The sequence below is a fragment of the Schistocerca nitens genome, chromosome 12 (assembly GCF_023898315.1).
Source record: "Schistocerca nitens isolate TAMUIC-IGC-003100 chromosome 12, iqSchNite1.1, whole genome shotgun sequence".
NCBI classification, from domain to species: domain Eukaryota; kingdom Metazoa; phylum Arthropoda; class Insecta; order Orthoptera; family Acrididae; genus Schistocerca; species Schistocerca nitens.
In genome coordinates this window covers 12,705,757-12,721,067 of record NC_064625.1, presented here as the reverse complement: position 1 = coordinate 12,721,067, position 15,311 = coordinate 12,705,757, and the positions used below count along the sequence as shown (strand labels likewise).

At 46.5% G+C, this 15,311-nt stretch overlaps 1 protein-coding gene across 1 annotated transcript; it reads right to left on the bottom strand.

The window, feature by feature from the left end:
- Positions 1–6,280: 6,280 nt before the first annotated feature.
- LOC126215314 (germ cell nuclear acidic protein-like) lies at positions 6,281–7,135 on the bottom strand. Its single transcript, XM_049941995.1, has 2 exons — positions 6,801–7,135; positions 6,281–6,692 (listed from the first exon to the last, which is right to left on the bottom strand). Exons 1-2 carry the CDS (start codon positions 7,133–7,135, stop codon positions 6,281–6,283), a joined length of 747 nt encoding a protein of 248 aa, XP_049797952.1.
- Between the last annotated feature and the right edge of the window lie 8,176 nt (positions 7,136–15,311).

Here is a 15,311-nt window from a genome sequence, read left to right as displayed (position 1 = left end):
GTACAACTTTGCCTCTGAATAGAGCATTTCGGTAATTGTATCAGTTTTAATTTCAGACTCCTTCATCTCAAGAGGACTGGAGAAACGCTGCTCGTCAGTTTAAAGAACTATGGAATTTTGAAAACTGTTTAGGGGCATCGCATGGTAAGCATGTCCTGATTAAAAAAACCTGCGGGTAGTGGCTCCTATTACTATAATTACAAAGGTACTTTCAGTGTTGTCCTTTTCGCTGTTGTAAATGCAAACTATGAGTTTATATATGTTCACACCGGTACGAATGGTCGAGTATCAGATGGTGGTATTCTAAAGCTTACAGACTTCTACACTTCACTAGTATCTGGAACTCTAAATTTACCAGGTCCCGTTTATATGGAAGGAGTGGATTCTACAGTGCCATTTGTGTTCGTAGGTGATGAAGCTTTCTCTTTGATGCCGAATTTAATGAAACCGTATCCTCAAAGGAACTTAACAAGGAAGAAAAAGATCTTCAATTACAGGCTTAGCAGACCTCGGCGTGTAGTTGAGAGTGCTTTTGGAATAATGGCAAACAGCTTTAGAGTTTTATTAACGCCAATAGCGGTTGTCGTAAAAACTGTTGATGGAATCGTTCTTGCATGTACAGTTTTGCATAACTTTTTAGGGAATAAATGTCCTAATTACATTCGTACTGCCGCTGATTGCAATAACTCACAAATTGTAAACCTTACTGATAAAAACTTGCAGTCAGGTAGTGAACAAACGTTAAGACTCGATACGACACGACAAACCAGCACACTTACTGCAGAGGAAGTGCGAGAAAAATACAAGCAATATTTCAGTGACGTGAATGAATTAGAATTTCAAGAAACTTTGATCATTTAGAGTTTGTCCAGAGCAACATTTATTTATACTTTGTATACTTAATAAATAAAAGCGTTTGTATACTTAAAACATCAATATCTGACTCATCATTTACTTCCTCAGTCTGGTGATCCTCCAGAGTCCTCCCCTGTGTTAGTGAAGAATACCCCACATCGCACCTCTTCTCGATCGAGGGTGAACTGCCGGAGATCGTAGTACCAAAGCGTCGGTTCCGGCACATTTTCAGCAGCACTGATTTAGCGTCCTGTATTTTTCTAAACTGTCGCCGGAAAGACGCTCGTAGAGAACTTATTTTTTTTTAATAACAAACGCTTTGTCTGCTGCACGATTTCTCTCTTTGCACTTAGCTATAAGAACTTCGTAGGCTTTGTTCCTCATATTCCTATTGGAGTAGTCCTTCGATTTTATCTCCCACAAACATGCCCATTCTGTGTACATATTAATGAAACACGCCCAAAAGTCTGTTTTCCTCGAACGACATTATCATAAAAGCAGGAAAAAGCAGTGACAACGAAGGTGGTAGTGAATAACACAGGGTCTGACACCGTACTGACGGAATGTGGGCTAGGGGGAAGTGGTCGGCCTGAGCTGAGGTGGCGGTCGGGGAAGCGGGTAGCGGCTTTGGGTGACGCCACCTGTTTTTTAACGTAATAAACTTTTATTTACAAATTAACAAATACATTGCTTGATCAAAGGCACGTTTAGGTTTTACACATACAGTAATCGTGTCTTTTCTTTTCCTATAGTCTTTCTTGTATTTTCTTTATGATTTAGTTCTCTCTATTAAGCAAATTTTGTTTCTAAATATGTACTTTTTATTTTATTTTTGTATTTGTCTGTTTCCTAGTCCTTTTTTTTTCAGCTCAGTTCTGTGTGCACTTACTATAGTCCGTGAGACGAGTGATTGGTACTGACAGTTCCGGCGGGCAGACGGCGCTGTTGCCGAACGTGGCTCACAGCACGCGGCGCCCTGTCTGCTACACGCATTCTCTAGCAGCAGAAATAAAAGCGAGACAAAATACAAGTCGTGTTGGTTCGCGTGAATTTATTTAAAGTTGATGCTTGAAATATATTAACTCGAAAACTGATAAGAGCTATTTAGTACAAGTATCTAAGATGCTGAAACATAATAAAGTTATTTGTTAATCTTCACAACTGAAATGAAAACTATTTTCGCAAGTTGTTGAACATTAGCAGTTCTGGTTTCCATGGTTAAGTATTAGCATTATTAATTTGTTCTACTACAAGCTACAGAATAATTGGTCAGTGTATTAAGAGTTATAATCTGAAGAAAGTACAATATGATGATCTGGTTGTAGATCGATAGCAAACTCCCTCCTTACATTCCTGAATACGTTGTAGTTACTGTAATGGAAAAACACCACTCACATCACTGTCAGAATCTGATTTGACATTGTCTTCCTCAGCACTACTCGAACTATCACTGCTCTCTCCCAGATGTATAATTAAATTTTCGAAGCATTCTTCCACAACCCCCATCGGTTTTGGCCGCCTCTCTAATGGCACTTGCAGTGCTGTTTACAATTTTAGCCCACGTGTCGCTTGTCACTTTATTGATAGCTGCTGGAAGGAGAGTTTCCACTTCAGAGATCGTGAATTTTTTATTGTTTGCAGCAATGTAATTTTTTATCTGCGCCCACACTCCTTCAGTTGCATTGAAGTGACAGTGGTATGGATGAAGCCGAACGATTTCATGCCCGTGCCTTTTAGCAATCTCGTCAATTACATATGTTGGAAATTGGGGTTTCTTTTGTGCCACAGTTTCGAGCAGTTCCGCCTTCCTTAAATCATCTCTGAAATCTACTTTTCGCCGTTTCAACCACTGAATGATATCGTCCTTTTTTGTTGCCAAGGTTGGTGCCTTATCGTGAACAACTGAATAAGGCGCATTGTCCATAACAATCACTGATGGACTTGTCAGATTCGTCATAAGCGATGTCTCGAACCATTCTTGAAATACTACACTGTTCATTTCTTCATGGTAATCTCCCGTCTTTTTTGACCGAAACATTTTCGAGCAGTTTGGCACAAAACCTTTCGATGTTCCTGCATGTAAGACAATAATACGCCCTCCTTTGCCAACAGGCACTGCCATTGTCCCCTCGGGCGTTCCATCATTCCAGCCTCTACGTAAAGAATGGCTGGCATTGACCCAAGTTTCATCTAACCACACTATACTTTCGAATTCCACACCCATGATCCTGCGCAGAAATCTGCACCGCCATGCAACTACATCTGTCCTTTCCATTAATATTTTGCGTCCGTTAAACAGTGAATAGCTGAAGCCTATGTCTTTCAACACTGTACGCAATGAAAATTTGCTTCCTTTAAAAAGATCGTCTTTCTGAAGCGACACCTTTAATTTAGATAGAGTGGGATGTTCCCTTCTCTTATAATAGCTGTATATATGACGACGAATAGCGTCTTTCAGAAAATCGTCCAAAGCTCTCAACTGCTTATTTCTCGGTCGCTTCTTTCCTGGTGTGTGCAGCTTTGTTGTGCCACTCTCGTCACAATCTACACTATACTGTTCTTTCCCTATCTTTACAACAGTGTTCTTACTTATTTTCAATGCTGCTGCAGTTATCTTCACAACCTGAATAACAGGAATTAAGGGCCAACACAGAGCACACGAATTCACGGGCCTGGGTGTGTAGAACACTTTTCTTCCTCCGTTTCACTTCTTGTGTTGGGCTGGTACTACCCGCCGCACTAGACATTGTTTACAACGAAACATAAACAAAGAAACACTAAAAACAACAAAAACGAAATAAACTGCGAATTCAACTTCAGACAAACGACGAACGACCGCACCGCCTGCACGCGAGACACTGGTAATTTTCATAAGCGCGCGCGACCGGGTTTCAGAGCGGCAACGTGGCCCTTGCTACCCGCTCAAAGTCAGGCCGTCATTGGCTGCCTGCCTGCGGTCGCTAGGCAACGGAAAGACGCTACCGAGCTGTCAATACCAAAGACTCGTCTCCCATAGTGCTGTATTTTTTTATCAATATTTAATGAGATTAATTTTGTTGGCGCCAAAGATGGCGTCCTTTAAATTTGTTGGAACCTATTGGCTATGACATTTCTATTGTACACTCAGCAAAACAATGTATATACATATATATGGATAGTAAATTTTTAGGGAGAGTTATTTGATTGTGGTTGGTTGAGAGAGAGGTTGGGAGAGAGAGAGAGAGAGAGAGAGAGAGAGAGAGAGAGAGAGAGAGAGATAGTGATAGTGATAGTGAGAGAGAGAGAGAGGGAGAGGAAAACATTTGTTATATGATAATAATCATTGCAAAACGTCATTTTGCATTTAGTCATAACTGTGTATGGTTTCCACGATTATTAAAATGAATGTTAGTTGAATTTGAGCAGTACTTACATAATCACCTTTTGGACACGCAGGAGATCGCCAATATTTAAACACTTTCCCTAGTTGTGTGACGATATGCTGCTGTATCGCACTCTTTCACATATGAGAACGCAGATGATGCACTGCCACTTTTCACACTAGCACAATCAACACTCATTTAATACGCGCTTTGAGGATGTTGGAGGGTGTCTACGTCAGCAAACGGCGGGGTGTCGTGGGGCTATGGGAGGGCGTCGTGTGTCGGGATGGTGGAGGCGGCGGCAGCGTGTGGAGACGGAGGGCGTTCTTGAAGGCGGCGTCCAGCGTGATCTGCAGATAGTTCTGGAACATCTGGCGATAGTTGTTTTTCTGCCTGGCCCTTTTGTGCCCCCCCCCCCCCCCCCCAGAGATCTGTGAGGTACTGTACCGTGTCCGTCTGTTTTTTGGAGATTATCGCATGCACAGTCATAGCAAGTGTCCACATGGTCGCGATGCGCTTTGGCCGAGGGAAGCTTTTTGCCTCTGGGATGGTCAGAGCCGTGATTTCTATGTTACGGTGGTCCGCGCTGTTCATGTGTGCCACCATTCTTCTACACGTCTCCCATATCTGCTGGCTTGTCCGACATGTGAAGCGGTGTTCCAGGGAGTCCATTTGGTTGGACGCTTCGCAGTTCGTGCGACTCACGCATGCCGATGCGTGCTAGGCGCTCGTTTGTGGGGATCGTCTTGTGTACGACTTTGTACCACGTGTCTATAGCTTCTGGAGGTATGGCTTTTTCGGAGAGATTCTTCCAGACTTGTGGCCAGTCGTGGCCTGGAAGATTCGTCTCCGTTATGCTTCTGACTTGTTTACCTCGTAGCGCTCGGTAGATTTTCCCTGCAGTTCTCATCTCCTTGATTGCTAGGGTGGATGTTATGTAGCTGCTGTCCATTATTACTTGTTTTAGGTAGCGCATCTTAAAAGGTATTCGACTGACGTCTACCGGCGCTTCCTCGGAGTCTTGGTCTGTGTTCCTTCAGTAGAGACGACGTGGTACAGTCTACACTTCTGTCCTCCATTTTTAGTGCTCTATGGAGCAACAGTGCCGCGCATTTTGTTGTGACGTCTATTAAACCAAGCCCCCCTTCTCTAGGAAGAGTGCTGGTGGCTTGACACTTTGAAAATTTCCCGCCTCAACAGTAGGTAGTACACAGCGCTTCTTATAGACTTCCCTATTTCTATTGGTACGTTTATGACTTGGGCCATGTACCAAGCCTTCGCCAGGATCGTTGCGTTGATAAGCTGCGTCTTTTGATACAACGTTAAGTGTCTGTTGGAGTGTGTCGTGACGAGCCCTCTGGTGGTGTTCAGGATGTTCTGCCAGTTTTCTGCGGCCATTTTCACTGGGAAGGCCTGCAGCTGGACACCTAGCACCTTATATTGTTCGGTCACCTGGTACCATGGTCTGGCTTCTCTCAATTTCACGTTCCCTATAGGGAGCAGCACTGTTTTGTTGGGGTTGGTTTTCGCCCCAGATGCCTTTCCAAAAGGATTCAATTATTGGGAGGACACTGTCAATATCCTCCTTTCCGTCCACAAAAATGCTCAAGTTATCGGCATATGCCATACACATTACTTTAACATCCTGTAACTTGTAGCCGTTGATGGTGGCGGCGAGTTTCCTGAGGACTGGGTCGAGGGCTGCTGTCAATAGTGCCATCGACAGTGGGCACCCTTGCCTCACAGATTTCCCCAGTTTTATCGGCGCAGATATCCAGCCATTTACAGTCACTCCTGATGTGGCATTTGTCAATATGTTTTCGATGACTTGAGCGAATTTGGGGCCAAAACCCAGTCTCGTCAAAGTCTTCAGTAGGTACCGGTGACCGATCCTGTCGAAGGCCTTTTGGAAGTCTACAGAAATGATCGCTGCAGTCGCTCTGTTGGATGCGGCGTGTGCTATAACGTCTCTGTATGTGCATACGGCGTCGAAGATGTTTCTGCCTAACACTGCACATGTCTGCCACGGGCTGATGGCTTTCCTCAGGGCGAGCTTCATGTTTTCAGCGGCGCGTTTTACTGTTAGCTTGTAGTCCGTGTTTAAAAGAGTGATCGGGCGGTAGTCTGCTGCTGTTTTCATCGCTGCTGTCTTCATCGCTGCTGTCTTCATCGCTGCTGTCTTCATCGCTGCTGTCTTCATCGCTGCTGTCTTCATCGCTGCTGTCTTCATCGCTGCTGTCTTCGGCGCTGCTGTCTTCGGCGCTGCTGTCTTCGGCGCTGCTGTCTTCGGCGCTGCTGTCTTCGGCGCTGCTGTCTTCGGCGCTGCTGTCTTCGGCGCTGCTGTCTTCGGCGCTGCTGTCTTCGGCGCTGCTGTCTTCGGCGCTGCTGTCTTCGGCGCTGCTGTCTTCGGCGCTGCTGTCTTCGGCGCTGCTGTCTTCGGCGTCAGGGTCCCTTCCAGGAACGGGGGTGGTATTTCTTTTCCGTTTAATATTTCATTCACGATTTCCGTCATAATTCCACCTACTTTATCCCAGCAAGTGGTGTAGAATTCGGACGGTATTCCGTTCGCTCCTGGAGCCTTGCCGCTGGCGCAGGTTTTGAGGACACCTCTGACTTCGTCCTGTCACGGCCTCTGTCAACAAAGCACGGTCGGTGCTGTTCAGCTGTCTGCGCGTTTCCTCTAATATTTTGGCTGTTTCTGCGTCGTCTGGTACATCGCCCTTGAAGAGGTCGGAGAAATGCTCTTCTAAGTGACGCATCATGTCCCATTTAGTTGTTATCTTGCGGCCAGTTGCGTCGCTGAGCTCCCTGATAGCTCTGGTTTGTGCCCTCTCCCTCTCTCTATGCAGGCGGTGCAGTGTGGCAGGTTCGTCGTCAATGGCGCCGTGTGTCTGGCTGCGGACGACGCCGCCTTTCATCTGTTGACGCTTGGTGTTCAGTAGGCGCGCCTTTATTGCTCTAACTCGCGTGAGATGTGCTGCGAATACATAGAAAGATAGATCCCTTATCATTTAGCTACAAAATAGCAGGTCAGTAACTGGGAGCAGTTAATTCCATAAATTATCTGGGAGTACGCATTAGGAGTGATTTAAAATGGAATGACCATATAAAGTTGATCGTCGGTAAAGCAGATGCCAGACTGAGATTCATTGGAAGAATCCTAAGGAAATGCAATCCGAAAACAAAGGAAGTAGGTTACAGTACGCTTGTTCGCCCACTGCTTGAATACTGCTCAGCAGTGTGGGATCCGTACCAGATAGGGTTGATAGAAGAGATAGAGAAGATCCAACGGAGAGCAGCGCGCTTCGTTACAGGATCATTTACTAATCGCGAAAGCGTTACGGAGATGATAGATAAAGTCCAGTGGAAGACTCTGCAGGAGAGACGTTCAGTAGCTCGGTACGGGCTTTTGTCAAAGTTTCGAGAACATACCGGCACCGAAGAGTCGAGCAATATATTGCTCCCTCCTACGTATATCTCACGAAGAGACCATGAGGATAAAACCGGAGACATTAGAGCCCACACAGCAGCATACCGACAATCCTTCTTTCCACGAACAATACGAGACTGGAATAGAAGGGAGAACCGATAGAGGTACTCAGGGTACCCTCCGTCACACACCGTCAGGTGGCTTGCGGAGTATGGATGTAGATGTAGATGCAGGTCGTCGTCTGAAGGACAGTTGAGCGCGTCCTTTAGACACTGCGCGTATGCCGTGCTCTTCCTCCAGAATGCCTTCTCCGCACTGTGCCTAGTCAGTATCTTCCTTACTTGTGGTTTGCCACGTTCAATCCACCATTGTGTGGTGGACGGATATTGCTGTCGCGTCAGTAAGCTTTCTTCTATGGTGTGCGCAATCTCCTGATGTAATTTTGCGTCACTTAGGTGTTGCGTATTAAGCTTCCACACTGATCTTCCTCCTGAAATTTTCCTCGCTGACAGCTGTAGCTTGCATGTGTAGGCACAGTGGTCGGAGAAGATCACAGGACAGACTTCCACATGCGATACAGAGGCGGCCAACTCCCTGTTCACATACATCCCGTCGATCCTGCTTCTTCCGCGGTTGTAGTAATAGGTGAATTCGTTTGTGTTTGGATATAGTACACGCCAAGAGTCGTCTAGCTTTAGCTTTCTTACGAGTTCCTGCAGCTCCACGCACAGATTTGGTACCGGGACTTGGTCTTCTAGAGCAGGCACGCAGTTGAAGTCGCCTCCCAACACAACGTTGACATTGTTGTGTGGAAGGAGTCCACAGACGTCTTAGTTAAAGAACTGGCTTCTGGCCCGCTTGTTTTCTGTGCCTGACGGCGCATAGATGTTGACGAAGTATGTGTCAGCTATTTGGATCGCTATTCCGCGGCCGTCAGTCAGGGTCTTCATGTTCTCCACGTCGATCCCATTCCTCACCATTATCGCAGTTCCAGTTCTCGTTTCTGCGTCGATGTTCGTAAAGACGTCGAATCCCGGTATTTCTTCTATGTCTGTAGCATTGCTACATCAGCAGCTCGGTGCTGCAGGAACTCAGTGAGGGCTTCTATCTTGACAACCGAATTCATCCTATTTACGTTGCACGTGGTGTCTGCATTTAAGCGCTGTGTGGAGGCGGGAGTTGTGCTTGCTGTGGGCGGTCCGGCCGGAGAACGACGACCTCTCGCTACGGAGGCGAACGGCACTACACGAAGTGCCGGCTGGCCACTCGCGATGCTCCGCACGCTGTCTTCTCCCTCTCCCTGTCACTGTTGCCAACCGATTCTCACCTGCGAGCCGCGGCCGTCCCAAACAGAGGGCGCTGGCCAACCAGACGCCGCAAAGCGCGCAACTTAGACAGATAAACTATACAGCCAGGAGCATCGGAGGAAGTCACGGCTCAAAAATAATGAAATACCCCATGGTACTCCATCTTTTTCAAATATGGTGAAAGTCGCGAGCTCTTTCTTATCTCGTGTTTTCTGCTGAAAATCGCGTGCTTGTACTCTTGTTAACTTTACTATTACAGAGAGCGCCTAAACTTCATTTTTTTTAAATTGGTCCTGTGCGCAACAAATAACTTACTTGGTCTTTCTGCTGCCACTGCTTGATCTGCTGCATTCCATTATTTAACAAAACATAAAAAAACCTATTATTCATGCTGAGAGCGATGCATGTTCTGTATGGCGGCTCCTGCTGTTGCTGCGGCTGCTGCCGCTTACTACAACTACATATAATTTGGTCAAATCTAAACGCGGTAAATGATAACCCAAACACACATTTTTTTAACTATATTCTGAAAGTGATTCTCTCATTCAATTAACAAAACGCTAGAAGCTCTTTCAACAATCGCTTCGTATGTAAATCTGCCTCCAGTGGCATTAAAGCAATATTACAAATTAAACCAACTCTTGAGACAGACTGAAATACTTCTCAATTAAATACATAGTGAAACAATTCCCTGACAATTACAAAAGAAATCAGTGACAAAAATCTATTTATTTAGCGTATGGCAAGTACAAATCACGTTTATAGAGAAATAAGCTGCTACAATAACTTTGGCACTAAAAACAAGACAAAGAATTAAATACAGTTATGTCATGAACAACATATATATAATTACAAATTAACATTTAGGTTTTTAATATATTGAACTGCACTTCGAGTCGCTTCCATGAAGTCCGTTGTTTGACCTGAGTAGGCTCTCAGACGGCACTCTGCAATAATGTGTCGGATCGTCTGCTTCCCAGCGCCGCAGTCGCAATTTCGGGGTGGTGCTCTTCCCCATTTGTGTAGTGTCCGCACATCGACCGTGGTCTGTCCTGATCCTGTTGAGGATGGTCCAGGTTTTCTACATCTACATTTATACTCCGCAAGCCACCCAACGGTGCGTGGCGGAGGGCACGTTACGTCCCACTGTCATTACCTCCCTTTCCTGTTCCAGTCGCGTATGGTTCGCGGGAAGAACGACTGTCTGAAAGCCTCCGTGCGCGCTCTAATCTCTCTAATTTTACATTCGTGATCTCCTCGGGAGGTATAAGTAGGGGGAAGCAATATATTCGATACCTCGTCCAGAAACGCACCCTCTCGAAACCTGTCGAGCAAGCTACACCACGATGCAGAGCGCCTCTCTTGCAGAGTCTGCCACTTGAGTTTATTAAACATCTCCGTAACGCTATCACGGTTACCAAATAACCCTGTGACGAAATGCGCCGCTCTTCTTTGGATGTCCTCTGTCTCTTCCGTCAACCCGATCTGGTACGGATCCCACACTGATGAGCAATACTCAAGTATAGGTTGAACGAGTGTTGTGTAAGCCACCTCCTTTGTTGATGGACTACATTTTCTAAGCACTCTCCCAATGAATCTCAACCTGGTACCCGCCTTACCAACAATTAATTTTATATGATCATTCCACTTCAAATCGTTCCGCACGCATACTCCCAGATATTTTACAGAAGTAACAGCTACCAGTGTTTGTTCCGCTATCATATAATCAGACAATAAAGGATCCTTCTTCTAGACATTACATTTGTCTATGTTAAGGGTCAGTTGCCACTCCCTGCACCGAGTGCCTATCCGCTGCAGATCTTCCTGCATTTCGCTACAATTTTCTAATGCTGCAACTTCCCTGTATACTACAGCATCATCCGCGAAAAGCCACATGGAACTTCCGACACTATCTACTAGGTCATTTATATATATTGTGAAAAGCAATGGTCCCATAACACTCCCCTGTGGTACGCCAGAGGTTACTTTGTCTGTAGACGTCTCTCCATTGATAACATGCTGTGTTCTGTTTGCTAAAAACTCTTCAATCCAGCCACACAGCTGGTCTGATATTCCGTAGACTCTTACTTTATCAGGCGACAGTGCGGAACTGTATCGAACGCCTTCCGGAAGTCAAGAAAAATAGCATTTACCTGGGAGCCTGTATGTAATATTTCCTGGGTCTCATGAACAAATAAAGCGAGTTGGGTCTCACACGATCGCTGTTTCTGGAATCCATGTTGATTCCTACAGAGTAGATTCTGGGTTTCCAGAAATGACATGATACGCGAGCAAAAAACATGTTCTAAAATTCTACAACAGATCGATGTCAGAGATAAAGGTCTATAGTTTTGCGCATCTGCTCGACGACCCTTCTTGAAGACTGGGACTACCTGTGCTCTTTTCGAGTCATTTGGAACCTTCCGTTCCTCTAAAGACTTGCAGTGCACGGCTGTTAGAAGTGAGGGGGGGGGGGGGGGGGGGCAAGTTCTTTCGCGTACTCTGTGTAGAATCGAATTGGTATCCCGTCAGGTCCAGTGGACTCTCCTCTGTTGAGTGATTTCAGTTGCTTTTCTATTCCTTGGACATTTATTTCGACGTCAGCCATTTTTTCGTTTGTGCGAGGATTTAGAGAAGGAACTGCAGTTCAGTCTTCCTCTGTGAAACAGCTATGGAAAAAGGTGTTAAGTATTTCAGCTTTACGCGTGTCATCCTCTGTTTCAATGCCATCATCATCCCGGAGTGTCTGGATATGCTGTTACGTGGTAAGCCAAAGCCTGGAGGTCTGTTCGACGATTTCAGTAAGGTGTTTACCTGTGGTGCTGCTGATTCTTCCCATTCCAGTTTCCAGCGTTCAAGACAGAAACCATTTTCCTCCAGATCTTTGGCCCTTATAAGAGGTGGATGTCTAGAGCGCAATCCATCTCTGTCAATGCCATTGCTCAAAGTGTGAATCGTAAGTTGCGGGTTGTCTTGTATTTTTTTAAATTCTCTGAGAAGCGCATGTTCTCTTCGTGAGGTGGCGGTATGTGGCTCAGTACAGGTACCCAGTGAATGGGGGTACCTGAAATTATCGTCATAGTTTGGTTCAGTACTGTGTCCACCATCTTGGTGTGAGCGCTCTTTAGCCAAACAGGGGAACAGTACTCTGCCGCAGAGTAGACAAGTCCCAAAGCAGAGGCGGAGGAGCCCCAGCTGGTACCACATAGTTTCTGAATCATATTGTTCCTAGTACGGATTTTTGCAGCAGTGTTGATGAGGTGGTGTTTGTAGCTCAGGGTTCTAACTAATGTCACTGCCAGGTATTTTGGATTTTTATTATAAGGCAGAATATTATCAAAATATATCTTAAGGCGTCTGTTAGCCAATTTATTATTCAGGTGGAAACACACAGCCTCAGTTTTAGTTGGACTAGGTTGTAGTCTCCATTCACGAAAGTACGTTCCCAGCAAGGACAAGTCGCTTGTCAGGACAGTCTCAGTATGCTCCATATCTCGATGTTGTGTAGCTATGGCCCAGTCATCTGCATATCCAAACTTTTCAGATGTAGTATTAGGCATATCGGCTATATACATGCTGGAAATACTTAATCTATTCGCCTAACAATGGTTATTGTTGTTGTTGTGGTCTTCAGATGTGCAAATTATAAAAAAAATACCTTTTCAATACCAAATCCTGTGTCGCTGCTGGCGGACACGGCAGTACGACAGCTCGGCGACGACCCCTCGCCCAACACACGTCCGCACCACGGCAGGCGGGCTCCTAAACTGGCCTCAAAACTGCCACTAGTGTAATCCGTGCACTGAGAAGCGCGACAACAGTATCTTAGATTCCAGAGCTTGTGTATGCGCGCTGTAGCCAACCTTTAAATCCTAAGAGTATTGCCGAGAGAAGGCAGAAACGAAAGACGGGCCCGAGAAAGGAAAATCCGTTGTGAAACAAGGTGACTCGGATAAATTTTCCTCTTATGGGCTCCAAACATTCGTATTGAGAATAATTTTACTCGTACGGATTTGGAAAAAATTTAACTTCGCAGGAACTCATTTGAATCTCGCTAGACAAGATAATACTGAGAGAAAATCAGCGATCTGTGGACATGTCTCATAAGTTTTTCTTGCGAGCGGTACCACTGTGTCTTAGGAAGACACGTAATCGTCTTACAAACTGCTATATTTCAGCCGTCTTTATTCACAAAGATACATGTGAATAACACGAGTAAACAAACACTCTTAGGAGCTAGTGCGCCGTACTCTCCGAGAGGAGCTCACAGGGGCGCCGGTTACCGCTGTTGGTGTAACCGCTAAGACATTATATTATTCACAAGTACAGACAATTATATTACAATTTAAGAATAAAAAGACGGTATTGCTCCCGATATTGAAGCCCCGGGAGTCGGGGCAAACTAACCTAAGCATTACCGACTAACTAACCTACGCCCTCCCTGTACTTCGGCCTGTGCAGCGTCATGTTTTCGAACAGGCCGAAGATCCACGATGATCCGCAGAGCACCCGCGTGCTGATGGTGCTCAACTCCCGCCTGCGGAAGCCAAGTTGTAGGAGCTGGCGGGCTGATGTAGGTGCCCAAGTCCCCCTCCAATTCAGGGTCACTGTTGCAAACTGGATGCTGCTGGCCGCGGGTCGGAGAGCGCCGACGGCACGCCGCACAGACGGGACGTCGTATTTCGCCGCCTTCTGCCGGTGACACCAGTCTGTGTCGAGGTGGTCGCCGACAATTTGCGCATCGATGACATGCGCCACGCCGTCCTTAGACGCTACGACGTCGGGCTTGCGGACTCCCTCTGGCGTTCGGAGGTGTGGCTCGACAGACACGTCGAACCCTCGTTGAGCCAGCCCGCGCGCGACGTATTTCACTACCGCGTCGTGACGCCGCACCCGGGCTCGGCTGGTAAGTCCGCAGCCCTGGACGACGTGATTCGCGGTCTCGACGGTGTTGCACCTTGCGCGACACATCTTCTCCCTGTCTCGGCCGCGACTCCTGCGCGCTTTGGATGGTAAGGCGTTGATGCGCGTGCGGATGCACGCCACGTAGTCACGGCCAGACAGGAAGCGACTGGTGTCCTCGACCCAGCTGTGTTGGCCTGATGTCCTGGCTGACGACGAAAGGGCTGCCCCGTCGAAGCTGATATGCAGGCGCGCCGCCCACATCTCGCCAACTTTTGCAGCTGATTGCAGCAAATGGCCCTCCCACGTGAGGTGTCTTTCTAGCGCCGCCACTTCGTGTCGTGCCTCCCCCAGGTCTGCGTCGGTGGTGGAGGTCTCGAGCTGCAACAGGGTGAGGAGTCTGCCCCGCCTCAGGGTTGGCCCCGTCCAGCGGGCTGATGGAATCCCAAGGCCCCCATGGGCTACCGGAGCCGTTAAAAAAGACCATATTACTATCACAATCTGTCATGGTTCTACAGGCGCACTCAAGTATTCATGTTTAAGCTATACCGACTTTGTAAATCAACTTCCGGCATTACCTCCGAATGAATCGGTTTTTCCAGCCAAATACCGCGACAGTGAATATAGACGGTGTTCGGTGGAGTGTGTATTATCAGACCAACAGTGTTGTTACATGTAGCCCACGATGCAACCTCGTGATAAAATCACTAGATTTTGAAAGTGATTCGCCTAAGGAACGCGGTATGAAACCAGTATTTTCAACTCCCTCATGCCACCACTAGATATTTCTCCAGTGTTTGTAACGTATACTGTCTCGATGCCATGTCAGAGGTTCTGCGATATATCGACTGCGTTATAGGCGAAGGTTGATTGAGAAGGATCACAAACTGTAAGTGGTGTGCTTATTGAGGTCTTAAGAAATGTACAAATGCTTTTCAGATCTCTAGTGTTACACTCTGCGGTAGAAATGGTGTCTGAGATTTGGAATCAAGTCTTACCCTTCAACCACTTATCTTCGTTGGATCCTGTGGAGAAGTCCTTTTATTGTTACTGTCACTAGCGAATCATATTTCTCGCATTCGCATATCTCGAAACGAGTCACCTTTTTCGAACCTATCAGCTACAGTAAAATTTTACATAGTCGTTATGCGTCTTCCACCTGCTGCCATTTCTGCAGCTTTACGTATGCGATCATTCCAAATTAAGTCGGAACTGAGAAGAAGTCGAAAAAAACTATATCTGCCACCTTCTGCGACCAGTGTTGAATGAGGCTAAGCTGAGTTAGCGAGACAAGACTGTGTTTTGACCATTCGATGGAAACGGGAACATGTTGTAGCTCCACCAACTGCGCGATGTGTAAGGTCAGTGCCATACGACGAAGCACCCTCCTGCAAAGTTAGACTGAAAGGCCCCCTCGTTATGTCTTTGACCGACCCTCCCTGCAGCAGTCACCAA